This window comes from Sceloporus undulatus, chromosome 11 (genome assembly GCF_019175285.1).
Source record: "Sceloporus undulatus isolate JIND9_A2432 ecotype Alabama chromosome 11, SceUnd_v1.1, whole genome shotgun sequence".
Lineage (NCBI taxonomy): Eukaryota > Metazoa > Chordata > Lepidosauria > Squamata > Phrynosomatidae > Sceloporus > Sceloporus undulatus.
Genome location: NC_056532.1, coordinates 2,800,628 through 2,813,918, shown reverse-complemented (window position 1 = coordinate 2,813,918; position 13,291 = coordinate 2,800,628). Strand labels below are relative to the sequence as shown.

The 13,291-nt window shown below is 45.5% G+C and overlaps 1 protein-coding gene across 2 annotated transcripts in view; it reads left to right on the top strand.

The window, feature by feature from the left end:
• Positions 1-9,109: 9,109 nt before the first annotated feature.
• SH2B2 (SH2B adaptor protein 2) overlaps positions 9,110-13,291 on the top strand; it is a 34,586-nt gene continuing 30,404 nt past the window's right edge. Inside the window, exon 1 of one of the 2 annotated variants that reach the window (XM_042442700.1) lies at positions 9,110-9,237. In XM_042442700.1, the coding sequence (XP_042298634.1) occupies positions 9,211-9,237 (27 nt within the window). In that variant the 5' untranslated portion in view covers positions 9,110-9,210. Of the gene's footprint in view, positions 9,238-10,473; positions 10,682-13,291 lie in introns of those variants that run through there. The other variant, XM_042442703.1, reaches the window with a different exon arrangement.

The following is a 13,291-nucleotide window of genomic DNA, read 5'->3' as shown; positions in this document are numbered from 1 at the left end:
GAGGGTTTGCCCCAGCCCTGCCCTTGGCACCATCATCCCTTCTGTTTATGCACAAGGTAAGTGCCTTTCCCGCTCTGCCCCGGCCCTGGAAGTGACTTTGCCTTCCTCTCCCGCTCTCTAAGTGCTGCGCTGGTTTCATTCAGCTATATTTGAACTGCGCCATCGATCGCCTCGCTTCCCTGGGCTTGGCGCATGCATCCATTTGTGGCTATGGGAACCCATTACAAAAAAGTGAACCGAGCATGCAAGCGGCGGGGGGGGGGGACATCTTATGCAGCCAGTTGTGAGGCTATTTTCGTCACAGCGCACACCGTCTGTGGCGAAGGAAGCAGAGTGGTGATGTGGAGAAGTATATTTTAAAGTTGTTTTGGATGAATGAAAGACATGCTTTCGCTCATTCACTCTCCAGGCTTGTGCTTCCTGCTAAAATAACCTTTCAGGACACCCACCTTACACAAAGCTGTGTGTAGTTGCCACATTGTCCCAGGCCTTGTGGTTTCTAGGTCCTAAGGTGAACCTATCACAGGGTTTTCTTGGCAGAGAGGGTTTCCCATTGCCTTCCTTTGAGGCTGAGAGAGTGTGACTTGCCCAAGGGCACCCAACGGTTTCCATGGCTGAGCAGGGATTTGAGCCTTGATCTCCAGACTCCTAGTCCAATGCTCAAACCTCTATGCCACGCTGGTTCTCTTTTTACACTACACAGTCGCTGTTTACACTATACAGTCCCAAAACCTAAAAGTGGATTTGCACTGTTTATGCAATGCCCAATTCAGGGTTTCCACACCTTGTCCTGCATTAAAAAGACTTACATTTTTGCTGGTTGGGACTACATGGGGAAAGACAGATGCCCATTATCACTGCAGTGGGCAAGGGGTGCATTTGGTGCCAGAATACTTAGGCGGCAGATCAGAGTATTCTGGCCAATGTAGAGGAGTCCCAAAAGAGTCGGGATAAGGAACATTAGAGCCTGCAAGTGCTGTAAGCAATATTTCAGAGGAAGGAACTGGCAAAATCCTATAAAATCCATGGGACAGCCATAAGTCAACAGACAACCTGAAGACACATATATACACATGTGCTTCTAGCCAGAAAATGGGTGCAGAGCAGAGTCAAGGGTAGGCCTTAGCACCGTAACAACCTCAAAGGAAGATGGAAGCAAATGTACATATTGTGAAGCAAAGGGAGCCCTAAGTTTTGCCTTCAGCTTATCCACGGGTGATGTCCAAATCCATAACTTTGGCCCCAAAACCTGCCCTTGACTTATACATGAGGTTGACTTATAGTTGCATATGCACCGTAAGTATCATACGCAGATTCTCTGGGTATTGTAACAACCAAATGCCAAAACTGAAAAATTTGCACCCTTGTCTCCCACTACTTCGCTTTGAACCCACAACAAATGCCCAGAATCCCATAGCATTGAACCATGGTAGTTTAAAGCGGTGTCAACCCGGATTATTTCTGCAGTGCAGATGCAGCCTTGCTCCTCCCGATACATTTAGTGGGTGAAGGCTAATTCTCCCATGACCATAACATGAAAATCCCATTCCATTTTTGCATGGAATACTGCTCACTATGTAAAAGTTTTGCCGTGTGTTAAGATACCCTCCAAAATCTCCATAAATCCTCTGCAGTCCTATTCTTCCAGGTGCTTTTAAAATGTCCAGGCTTTTCTCTTTTCCTACCCACTTTCCCCCTCTATCATCAGCCCGCTTCAATTGCTGCAAGTGGATTTCAACGTATAGAGAGCTTCCATTCAACTCAATAGGAAGGGAAGGAGAGGATTGGGTAGAATCATGCCTTTCCCAACAGGCTCAGGCAAAAGCATACTGCTGCAAGATCTCCTAATTTGTCTTTCTTTCCTTAGTGATAACTTTTCCTGTCTTGACCACAATCTGACGTTGCTTGGCCACACACATCTGTGAAATGTTGGAGAATATGGGTTAAGCAATCTTGGGTATGAAACGGAGGGCTGTTATTTTCTCTTTACTGGAAGGTTTCCAGTTCCCAGAACGGGTGAAATAGCAAACTGTAGACGACAGAAAAGGGGATGAGTGAAAAATCCCTCCGCTCCTCTCCCCGCCACGATGTTTGTCAATACTAATTACGACCGAGCAATCGCCGAATTTGGAAACCCTGCCTTAGAGCAAACTGGTGCATGTACACACATGCAGAGATGAACCCACACACAGCCATTTTGGTATCCATAATATATAATGGATGGACACACAGCCAACCTTTGAGATTTGAGCATCCATGGATTTTGGTACCCACAGGGCTCCTGGAAGCAAACCTCTGCGGATACAAAGAACCCACTGTACACAATTCAAGGATGCTTTGACTGAGTTGCTGCAAGGCAGAATGGGGTTGGACTGGATGGCCCTTGGAGTCTCTTCCAACTCTGTGATTCTATGAAAATATTATCTAGAAACATTGGGGTGTTAAACCCCTCCTTGGACTACTTTGCTGCTGACCTTATCAACCCAAATCTGCAAGTCAGAGAAGAAGGGAAGGAGCCGGTTCCTTCTCTGAGATGCTAATATTCCCAGAGGGTCCCCACGTCCGACCAATATAAATATACAGATAGACAGGTGTGGAAAAGACTGAAGTGTAAAATCTGTACTCAGCCATGGATGGAAGGGAAGGGAAGAGGGAAAGAAACATGGCCATCAACACCATAAACACCTCCTCTGTGGACCTTCAATCTGTTTCCGACTTATGGCGACCCTAAGGCTAACCTATCATGGGGTTTTCTTGGCAGGGTTTGCTCAGACCTGGTGATAGGGTCTCCATAGGATGGAAATGACTCGAATGCACACAACACGTACACACACATATCTATATCCATCTATACCAATATCAAAATCAAATGTATGCATGCGTGCGCACATGTGCAGAGGGCGATTTTCCAGCATTTATAAATCTCTTTCGTTGCTGGTGTGGGAATGAGAAGCAGATCCGTTCCCTGCTCCCATGCGCTGGCAGCTCTGACCGTCTTCTCTGGCAACGGCGGGGGAGAGAAATATGTGTCTGGAAGGATTTCCTTCCCGCAGATGGTGTTTGGCCAAGGAAGTGGGGCCTACACACTACAACAGTGTATTGCGCGTTGCTACCGTCTTGGAAGGCGCCCCTTGGCACTTCCCTGCCTGTGGATGTCTTCCCCATCTGGGTTTGACAATGTTGGATGGTGGGCAGGAACTGAAAGCTGTGGCGGCCATCTGGAAAAGCATTCCTCTGCTTCTCCTTGTTGACAGGGTTTCCTGGGAGATGGGCCTGGCGGGTTCGAGAAAACAGGGCAATATTGACTCGACTCCCCTTCCAAAATCTGTTCTTGTGAAGGCGGTTATGGGTAAATGAACCGCGTCATGTGGAAACGGGTTTCCCACAAATGTGCGCCTGACACTCGAAGAAAACGACAAAGAGATGGCGGCTTCAGCAAAACCAGGCAGGCCTTGGAGCAGCATGTAGCAAGGAGATTCTCGGAGGATGCCAAGGCCCTGAATCTCCCCCCATAGACCAAATCAGAGACCATAGGCCATGCTGCAGGTCATAAACTGGGCACCAAAACCATTTGGCAGGATTAACAGTCCCAATTCATCCTCTTCGTGGATGGCGGGTGCCTTCAAATCATTGCCAAATGATGGCGACCCTAAGCCGAAGCTGTCCTGGGCTTTTCTGGGCAAGATTTGTTCAGAGGAGGCTTGCGGTTGCCTTCCCCTGAGGCTGAGAGTGTGTGACTTGCCCAAAGTCATCCATGGCCGAGTGGGAGCTCGAACCCTGCTCTCCAGAATCGTATTCCACTGACCCACTTTTCCAGCTGCTTTTAAAACGTCCCGATTTCTCTCTCTAGTCTACTCACTTTTCCACTTTGCCCTTACTTTACTTCTGAGTTAGAAGTGCAAAAGTCATTTTGTTGCTGTTGTTGTGTGAATTCAAGTCGTTTCTGACTTACGGCGACCCTAAAGCGAGCCTTGGCGAAGCTTGTTCCGAGGGGGTTTGCCATTCCCATCCTCTGAGGTTGAGAGAGTGTGATGTGCCCAAGTTCAGCCAGTGGGCATGAGCTCTGCCTCCTCCTCTCCTCTCTTCTCCGCTCTGCTGAACTGAGTCTAAACGGCGTTTGCACTTACTACTCAGTTTGCAGCAAATGCAATAAAAGAGGGGAAAGTGGGAGGAGGAGAGAGAAACTGGGACATTTTAAAAGCAGCTGGAGAAAAAAAGTGGGATGACAAGAGGGTCAATAGGGACATTTGCCACCACTTCAGGACAGTTGGAGAGTATGCAAGCCAGAAGCAAGGCAGGCATGGATCAGGACCCGAGAAGTAAAATATCTTGCATCTGCTCTCCCAGGTGGATCTGCAAGAGGCCCATAGTCCCAGAATGGCTCTTGCTGAGACAGCATCCCTTCCATCTCATGCAATTCCAAAAGCTGCAAATCAGGTTATTGTTTTACGCTTGAAGGAAGACGATGAGCAGCAAACATATATATATATATATATATATATACACACACACACACACACACACACACACACACACACACACACATATTATTATTATTATTATTATTATTATCATCGGGTGGGAGAGGAGACCACTGGGGGAAATAGGATGCTATTGATTGAGAAAGTGTTATGGCAGCTAATGTCTCTCTGCTGGGGATTGTTATGAATTCTTTGTTTGCTCCTTTCTCTCTTTCTGTCTCTCGTTCAATCTCTCTCCATGTGTCAAACGCGGCATGTTCCATTAGTCTGGCGAAGCGATTATGGGACTCCGATGCAAGTGGCCCTTTTAATAAAGGGAAAACATCTAGGTTTCCCTTGGTTAAGAAGTCTCTCTAGGGTTTTACACCTCCTGTTTTAGAGCTTACCGTCGCGGAAATGTCGTTTGGTTTCTTTAAAAAACCATGATTTATTCCATTTTATAAGCTGGATTTGGCACATCGTTACTTCTTGTTGTTGCTGCTCTGTGCCTTAAAACCATTTCAGACTTATGGTAAGGCGAACCTTTCTCGCGATGATGTGAGACGAGGCGACCTGGCTCAAATCAAAATCCTGAATCTTCAGAAGCAAAGGAGAGGGAGAAAAACAGAAGGGAGTGAGATAGGAAAGAAAAAGAGGATGCCGAATCTATTGCTTATGTTGCAATGGAGATTACATAACGCTCCCTGGTCACATTTCTCATGCACTTCTGGGGCCTTTTCGGGGCTTTTTGGGCCTGAATCTCTCTGGCGGAAGCTGTTTTACCCGCCACCGGGTAATATTTCACCACTAAATATGAAGCACTGTCTCGGCGGACCTTGCGTGGAACGAAGCGGAACCGAAACCAGCCACATCTATGATGTGCAAAGCTCCTGTACCTTTCATGGTTGCCCCAGAAGAGCAACAACAGGGATTGCTTGTCAGACAACCAGGGTTTTGTATCTGCGTTGGTGGCCTTCAAGTCATTTTTGACTTGTGGCTATCGTGGGGTTTTCTTGGCAAGTTACTTGTGGGTTTGCCCTTGCCGTTGTCTATGGCTGAGCGAGTGTGACTCGCCCAATGGGGTTTTCATGGGCGAGCTAGGATTCGAACCCTTCTCTCCATAGTCATAGTCCAAGACTCGAACCACAATGCCGCGCCGACTCTCAGGATTTTACCTGATCTTTCAGTCGATTTGATTCTCTTCCTATCAAGCTTCACATCCTTACATAGAAATCGGACAAACATTGGCTTGGAGGATCGTGAATTTGGTATCCAATCATATATCTTTGTACTAAGGATCTTTATTCCATGAAACAGTTCTGGGGTCTCAAAGCACAGCTTAGTTTTTCTAGGTTGCAAAGCACAGCTTGATGCCAAACAACAGCGTCTGCCTGCGCAAATGAACATTCAGTTTCCAAATTGTGTGCCTTCAAGTCATTTCTGACCTATGGTGACCCTAAGGCAAACCGATCACAGGGTTTTCCTGGCAAGGTTTGATCAGATGGTTGTGTTGTTTTTTGCCATGCCTCCCTCTGAGGCTGAGAGAGTGTGACTTGCCTAAGGAAAGCAGTGGGTTTAGATGGCTGAGCAGGGATTCAAATCCTGGTCTCCAGAGTCGTAGTCCAGGGCTTGAACCACCACACCAGACTATTTTTCTCAAAAGCACTTTATGCCGGTCAGCAGAGGCCTGTGGCCTTATCCGTACTGCAGAAATAAAGCAGTTCGATATCACTTTAACCTCCATGGCTCCATGCTATGGAACAACTGGATTTGTAGTTTTGTGAGGTATTTTGCCTTCCCGGTCAGAGAGCTCTGGTGCCACAACAAAATCCATTGCATGGTGCCAGGGCGGTTAAAAGTGGCACCGAACTGCATTATTTCTGCAGTGCGGATGCGGCCATTGATCCATTGGGTTTCCTTTAACACTGGGCCAACTAGAAGGAGAACGTTACACTCGGGGCCTAAAAAACATTTGTTTCGCCGTATCAAGAAGTGACGGTTAATGTTGTTGTTTTTTCAGTGCAATGAACCCAGTTATTACTTTTGGACGAAGCTTTCTTCAGGCTGTTTTCTTGCTTTGTTAGACGATTCGTTTTGAGGAACCAAAACCAACGTAAGAACTGATGGGGAAAACAGAAAAAGGAAAGCCAGGGCCAGTGATATCTCAAGAGAGTTGGTTCTGCTTCTTCCAAAGGGCGCTGCCCTCTGCAATGCAACTTCCGTCGGGTAGCCCTTGCCATGATGCGCGGCCATTGATCCTTCTCTCCCATCGCCGCCGCCTCCTCCTCCTCCGCCCGCCCAAGGCTCCCTTTCCCATTCATATACATTTTAAAAAGAAAAGAGTGGAACAATCAATAGGCTCTTAGCTGGAGATTTCATTAAGGGTTTCTCTGCGCTTCTATCGATCGCCTGCCCTGAGCAAAGGCCAGAACCAGAGATGCTGCAGAGAGCATGGAGTGCTCTGATAAGAGCAGGAAATGCAAAGACTTTTCCAAACTGCTCTTTCATGCTGTCCTGGTTTGGCATTATTCCTCTGCCGTCCCATTTTCTCGGCTGCTTTTAAAACGTCCCGGTTTCTCTCTCCTCCTCCCACTTTCCCCCTTTGTCCTCGCCATGCTTCAACTGCTGCAAGCTTACTCCGCAGAGAGATCTTGTAGCACCTTTCAGTTAAAGAAAGAAATTGGCAGCATGAACTGCCATAGACTTCTGTCTACTTCCTCAGACGCATTTTCAAATGTAGTTTGCAGTCAGCGGGGAGCAGAGAGGACAGAGTGAAGTCTCACTTTCCCAAACTCAGTCCACAAATCCTCATTTTAAAAATGGCAGCCTCTTGCGTCCAGGTTTTCGCCGGTGAAATGTCGGAAGGCCTGCCTTTTGCTGTTTGTTTCCAACAAGTGTATTGCCGTTCAGGAAGCTATCGCACGGGATTAAGGTGTGCTTTGAGGCCTCGGAAGGTGTTGCTGAAAAACCGATCTGTGTTTTTGCTGCTCCACGTTTGATGGCTTTGACTTTGTGGCTTTGATTATTTCCAGCTTTGCTTAATATGGTCTCTCTAGGAACTACTAAATCCACCCGGGTAATTCTGCTGGAATTTGGCCATAGAGTTGTGTTGGAGAACCTAGTCTTCCTAGAGCAAACCCTTCTCTAGGCATTTCTAGGTCCTCCAGCATGATTCTATGATCAGCTTCTGGCAGATGTTGACCACAGAGTTGCATTGGAGGACCTGGAGATTCCTAGAGAGCTGTTCTTTCCAGTAAAAAGAACAGTGTTTCCCACATTCACGGGGGTCCTTTACCCCTAACCCCAGCGAATGTGGAGGGAGCAGTGTATTCATATCCTGCCTTTGGTCCAGTGAACCTTGAGTGTCATCCATGGCTTATTTCCTCCTGACAACAACCTTGCAAAGTAGGCCAGGCTAGGGAAGAATGGCAGGGTGCTTGCCCAATGGTCAGATGCCCAATGGTGCTTCTGCCTCTCTCTGCATGGCATGCAAACTGGAACGCCACTTTGTAAAAAGCCTCAGCATATTCAACTGTGGTGAGAATATGCACATTCAGGCGGTGGGTCGGATGCAGAGAGAATTGCCTTGCGGTGCAAGATTCTTCCTCTCTCTCAATCTCTCTCTCTCTCTCTTGCTTGCTTTCTTTCTTTATGGACGGCTGGAGGGTCAGATTTCTTTGACTTGTCAGCAAAGGAGGAGGTAGCGTGGAATCATCAGAAACGACAAATCGATCGGAAATGGAAACACTGGCGAGGGGAAAGGGGCGAACGCCGAGGCCTTCTCTCCGAGTCGGTCAACCAAGCCAGAGGTTTCTTGGCTGGTCCCAAGGAGAACAGCGCAGAACGGAAGTGGAGCCACGTTGGAGTTTGACACCTGGATAAGTGACCCTATGGGAGAGACACTGTTGTCTTGAGCTTTTCAGTCCCATGTGGCAAAAGAGGAGTTGTGCACATGGCAACACTGTGCACATGGGCGAGCAGGTGCTTTTGGAGGCACATGGTGCTGTGTACTCAGTTTGCAGAAGGAAACACATTACTGTAATGTGGTCACTTACAGATAAATACACTTGTGCCTCCATGTTGGCTAGGGTTAGGGGCACAAGCCCCCCGTGAATATGGAAAAACCGCAAATAGCAAAAACACCATGGTTTTACCTGAGAGGACACCTCCAGCGCAACTCTGTGGTCAACGTCCAACAGACACTGACCATAGGACTGCCCTGGAGGAGCTACAAAGGCCTAGTAGAGTATTCTCTCTAGGGATCTCTAGGTCTTTCAGTGCAACTTTTAGTTAAGGTTGACCACAGAGTTGCACTGGAGGATCTAGATATTCAGAGAGAGAGAACATATTAATCAAAGCCATAAATATCAAAGCCAGAAATATGGAGGGATGAGTGTATATGATCACTGTATTTATGGTAGAGTTGTGGTGTCATTCCTTTGGTGCACTATTGTAATATAGCTCATTATATTGTCAGTTTCTCCCTGCTATTTGTTCTGCGTTTGCTGTGAAACCTTCCTGCGGTGTGTTTTCTGGTGTATTCAGTGACACATGATGCAACGGTTGCAATGCACCATTAATACATAACTCTGCCTACAGAAACCGAGTCGGCTACTCAACCCTGGGATAGGATCTGAGCCAACATTTATAATGTCACATGGAACATGGCCCTTCCATGAGGCCCAGTGAGGCGGCTGCCTCGGTTGGCAGATGGTGGAAGGAAATACCAAGGTGTCATCAAACATAAACTATGTTTGCCTGCCCTGCACATCTCAAGGTAAGCCTCCCGACAGCAAAGAGTTGGACTGGATGTCACAATCGCCATGTACGGATGTGAGAACTGGACAGTGAAGAAAGCCTATACTTATGAAGAAAACTGATGCATTGGAGATGTGGGGCTGGAGAAGAGTGTTGGGGGTACCATGGACAGCCAAGAAGACCAACCAATGGGTCCTTGAGCAGATCAAGCCTGAAATCCCCTTGGAGGCCAAGAGGACCAAAGCGAGGCTGTCTAGCTTTGGCCACGCAATGGAGTTTATCAGACAAGGGAAATTGGAAGTATGATCCAATGGCAATCCAAACGCAATCATGGGGTTTCACCTTATTGTGTGATAGACTACCACACACAATTTCGGGCAATGGCAAGCTATTTTCGGGCAACGGGGAGCCAGTTCGAACGCAATTCAAATTCACGTAAATTGGCTGAACTAGTGAATTCACATGAATGCGTTCTGGCCCCACTTTCGTTTCATTCAACATTAAGAGAAATTCCTCCCGTGGGATAAACTCCAATGAAAAGAGACAAGTCCCTTCCCTTCTTTCTGTTGCCTCCCTCCCTTTCTCTCCCTTCCTCTTTTCTTATCCTTCCTTCTCTTCCTTCTCTTCCCTTCCTTCGTTGTTTCCTCCCTTCTCTGCCCTTCTTCCTTCCTTCCTTTCCCCCTTCCTCCTATTTTCTCCCTCCCTCCCTTCTCTTTTCTCTTCTCTTCTTTCCTCCCTCCCTGTCTCCCTTTCCTTCCTTCCTTGTTTCCTCTCCCCTTCCCCTCCCTTCTCTTCCTTCCCTTTTCGATTCTGTTTCCTCCCAACTTATTCCTCCTTTCTCTTCTCTTCCTTCCTCCGTCTCCCTTCCTTCTTTCTCGTTTTCCCATTTCTTCCATCCTTTCCTTTTTCCCCTCTCTCCCTGCCCTCCCCTTCTCTCCTCTCTCTCCCCTCCCCTTCCGTCCTCTTCTTTCCTCCATTGCCTTCCCTTTTCCTTTCCTTCTGCTTCCTCTTCCCTCCCTCCTTTTCTCTTCCTTCCTTCTTGTGTTTCCTTCCTTCTTTCTGCTCCCTCCCTCCTTCCTTTCTGCTTCCTCTTCCCTTCCTCCCTTGTTTCCTCCCTCCCTCCCTTTCTCTTCCTTCCTTCTTATGTTTCTTTCTGCTCCCTCCCTTGTTTCCTCCCTCCCTCCCTTTCTCTTCCTTCCTTCTTGTGTTTCCTTTCTTCCGCTCCCTCCCTCCCTCCTTCCTTCCTGCTTCTCTTTTCCTTCCCTCCTTCCCTTCCTTGGGGCCCTTTAAAGCCGCCAGGCGAAGGGGCGGAGAGAGAGAGGGAGAGAGAGCAGCAGAGGCAGAGGAGGAGCAGCCCCTTCCTCCCCTCCTCCTTTCCCTCCTTCCCTCCTTCGCTGGGGGGCTGAGGGTCCCTGCTCCTGCCAGCCCCCTTCCCTGCAGCCCCGGAGAGCCCTCCAAGCCCGGTAAGCCATCCCTGCCTACCCCGGTTGTTTGGCTCAATGGAGACACTGACGCCTCCCTCTTTCCTCTCTTCCTTCCTTCCTTCCTTCCATCCATCTTTCTTTCCCTCTCTCTCTGTCTTTCTCTCTCTCTTCTTGCCAAAACCTTCTCCACCTCCCTCTTGAGGGTGAACCAGGGAAAAGAGGGTTTTTTGTCCTTACTCCTTTGGGTAACGTGTGATCGCGTGTACACGTGTCTGTGGCTGCATAGACACGCGTCTATTGTCCACTGGCGTCCACTGGCTTCCCCTGCTTTGGGATGAAATGGGAATCCCCCATGGCATGCTTCTTTCATAAATGGGGTCCCCCCCCCAGTTGTGGGAGACACGTGTCTGGTGTGTGCGTGTGGATGGGCTCCTGGGGAGAACACGGGTCTCCCTCCTCCATCACATGCTTCACATCCCTAGTTCCCTCACTGGTCTGGAGTGGGAGGCTACTGGGCTGGGAAGAGGACAAATGGGGAGAGTAGAGCTATATGGGTCACATCCCAATATATGCAAATATCTATCTATCTATAGAGAGGGAGAGATCAATATTTACTATAGTCCTCTATATTTAGTTAGTTAGTCCTTTAACATTTATTTATAGTCCTTTATTAAGAACAGCAAAATCCCAGCATCCAAGATACAACCAAAACCCACACCAGGGATATAGGCATATGTTTCAATGTGTGTGTGTGTGTATGTTTGTGTACAGTGTGTGTACATATATATGTATGTATGTATATTCAAGGAAAGTGTTTTAATGGATGTTGTTAATTGTTGATTTGCTGTTGTTCCCCATTACTATTATTACTATTACAATTATTACTATTATTTATTACTATCATTACTACTAGTAGTAGTACTATTGCTACTATATAGTGGGGGCTCTGAACATGGGGTCCATGGAATGAGTGTCAAAAATAACACACACACACACACACACACATATAATAATTATTATGTGTTTGTGTGTTATTATGTGTCATTCTTTTAATATTATTATGATATACACACACATGATTGTTATTGTGTGTGCATGTGTCACTTTTGACACTCATTCCATAGACCCCCCAAGTTCACAGCCCCCTACTATGCAATAGCAGTATTATTATTATTATTATTATTATTATTATTATTACACACACATTGTTGTTGTTGTTGTGTGTGTGTCATTTTTCATATTTTTATGATTAATAAAATAATATTATTATTTTCATTGTATGTAAAGTCTGTCTATGTTTTAGTATTTGGTGTGTCCTAATAAAATAATAATAAAAAATTATTATGACACACACATTATTGTTGTTGTTGTGTGTGCATGTGTGTAATTTTTATTATTATTATTAATAAAATTATTATTATTACACCCATTATTATTGTTGTTGTATGCATGTGTTATTTTTATTATTTTTATTATTAATGAAATTATTATTATGACACATGCATTATTATTATTGTGTGCATGTGTGTCATTTTTGTTATTTTTATTAATAACATAGTTATAAGTGTGTATCATAATAATAATAATTTTATTAATAATAAAAATGACACACATGCACACACAATAGTAATAGTATCATAATAATAATTACCATTACTATTGTGTGTGCACATGTGTCATTTTTGACACTCATTCCATAGACCTCAAGTTCACAGCCCCCACGATATAAGAGTTGTGGTAATAATATTATTATTATAATATTATTATGACACACATGATCATCATCATTATTATTATTATTATTATTATGTGAACATGTGTCATTTTTGGCAATCATTCCGTCGGTTCCAAGTTCAAAGCCGCCAGTATATAATCGTGGTATTATTAATATTATTATTACCACTCTTAGTACCACCATAATAATGATTATTTTGGAAAGGGTGTGTGTGTGTGTGTGTGTGTGTGTGTGTGTGTTTGTGAAGACCTAAATGGAAGGGGTTACATCCCAATATAGACAGAGAGTGAGATATTTATTGCAGGTCAGGACCATCTCCACTGCCATCATCATCATCATCATCATCATCATCATCATCATCTATGCATATGTGTGTATGAATATGAATATGAGTAGCAGTATTTTGGGGATGGTGGGGCATGTGTAGTTATGTGTGTTTGTATCTGTAGCATTTCTCTACATCTATATGTCTATATACACATATACACATTGATGTGTGTGTGTGTGTATATTATACACACACATATCTATAGATATAGATACACACACACACACACACACACAGTTCCCTACAGTCAGACATGACTTGACAGCTTAGTTAAAGGGGAAATTTCTACATATACACACACAGACATACATACACAGACATAAGCACACACACACACACACACACAAATACATACATACATACACATATAGAGAGAGAGTTCCCTTTTAACTATATATATAATCACACATATACATGTTTGCGTGTCTTATATTCTTAATCTTTAGTGGGCGATTCATAGACCCTGCTGAGAATGTATGTGTGTGTGTGTATACATATGTGTGTGTATGTGTGTGTGTAGTGTGTAAATAGATAGAATCATCACACATATACATGTTTGCATGTCTATATATTCTTAATCTTTGGT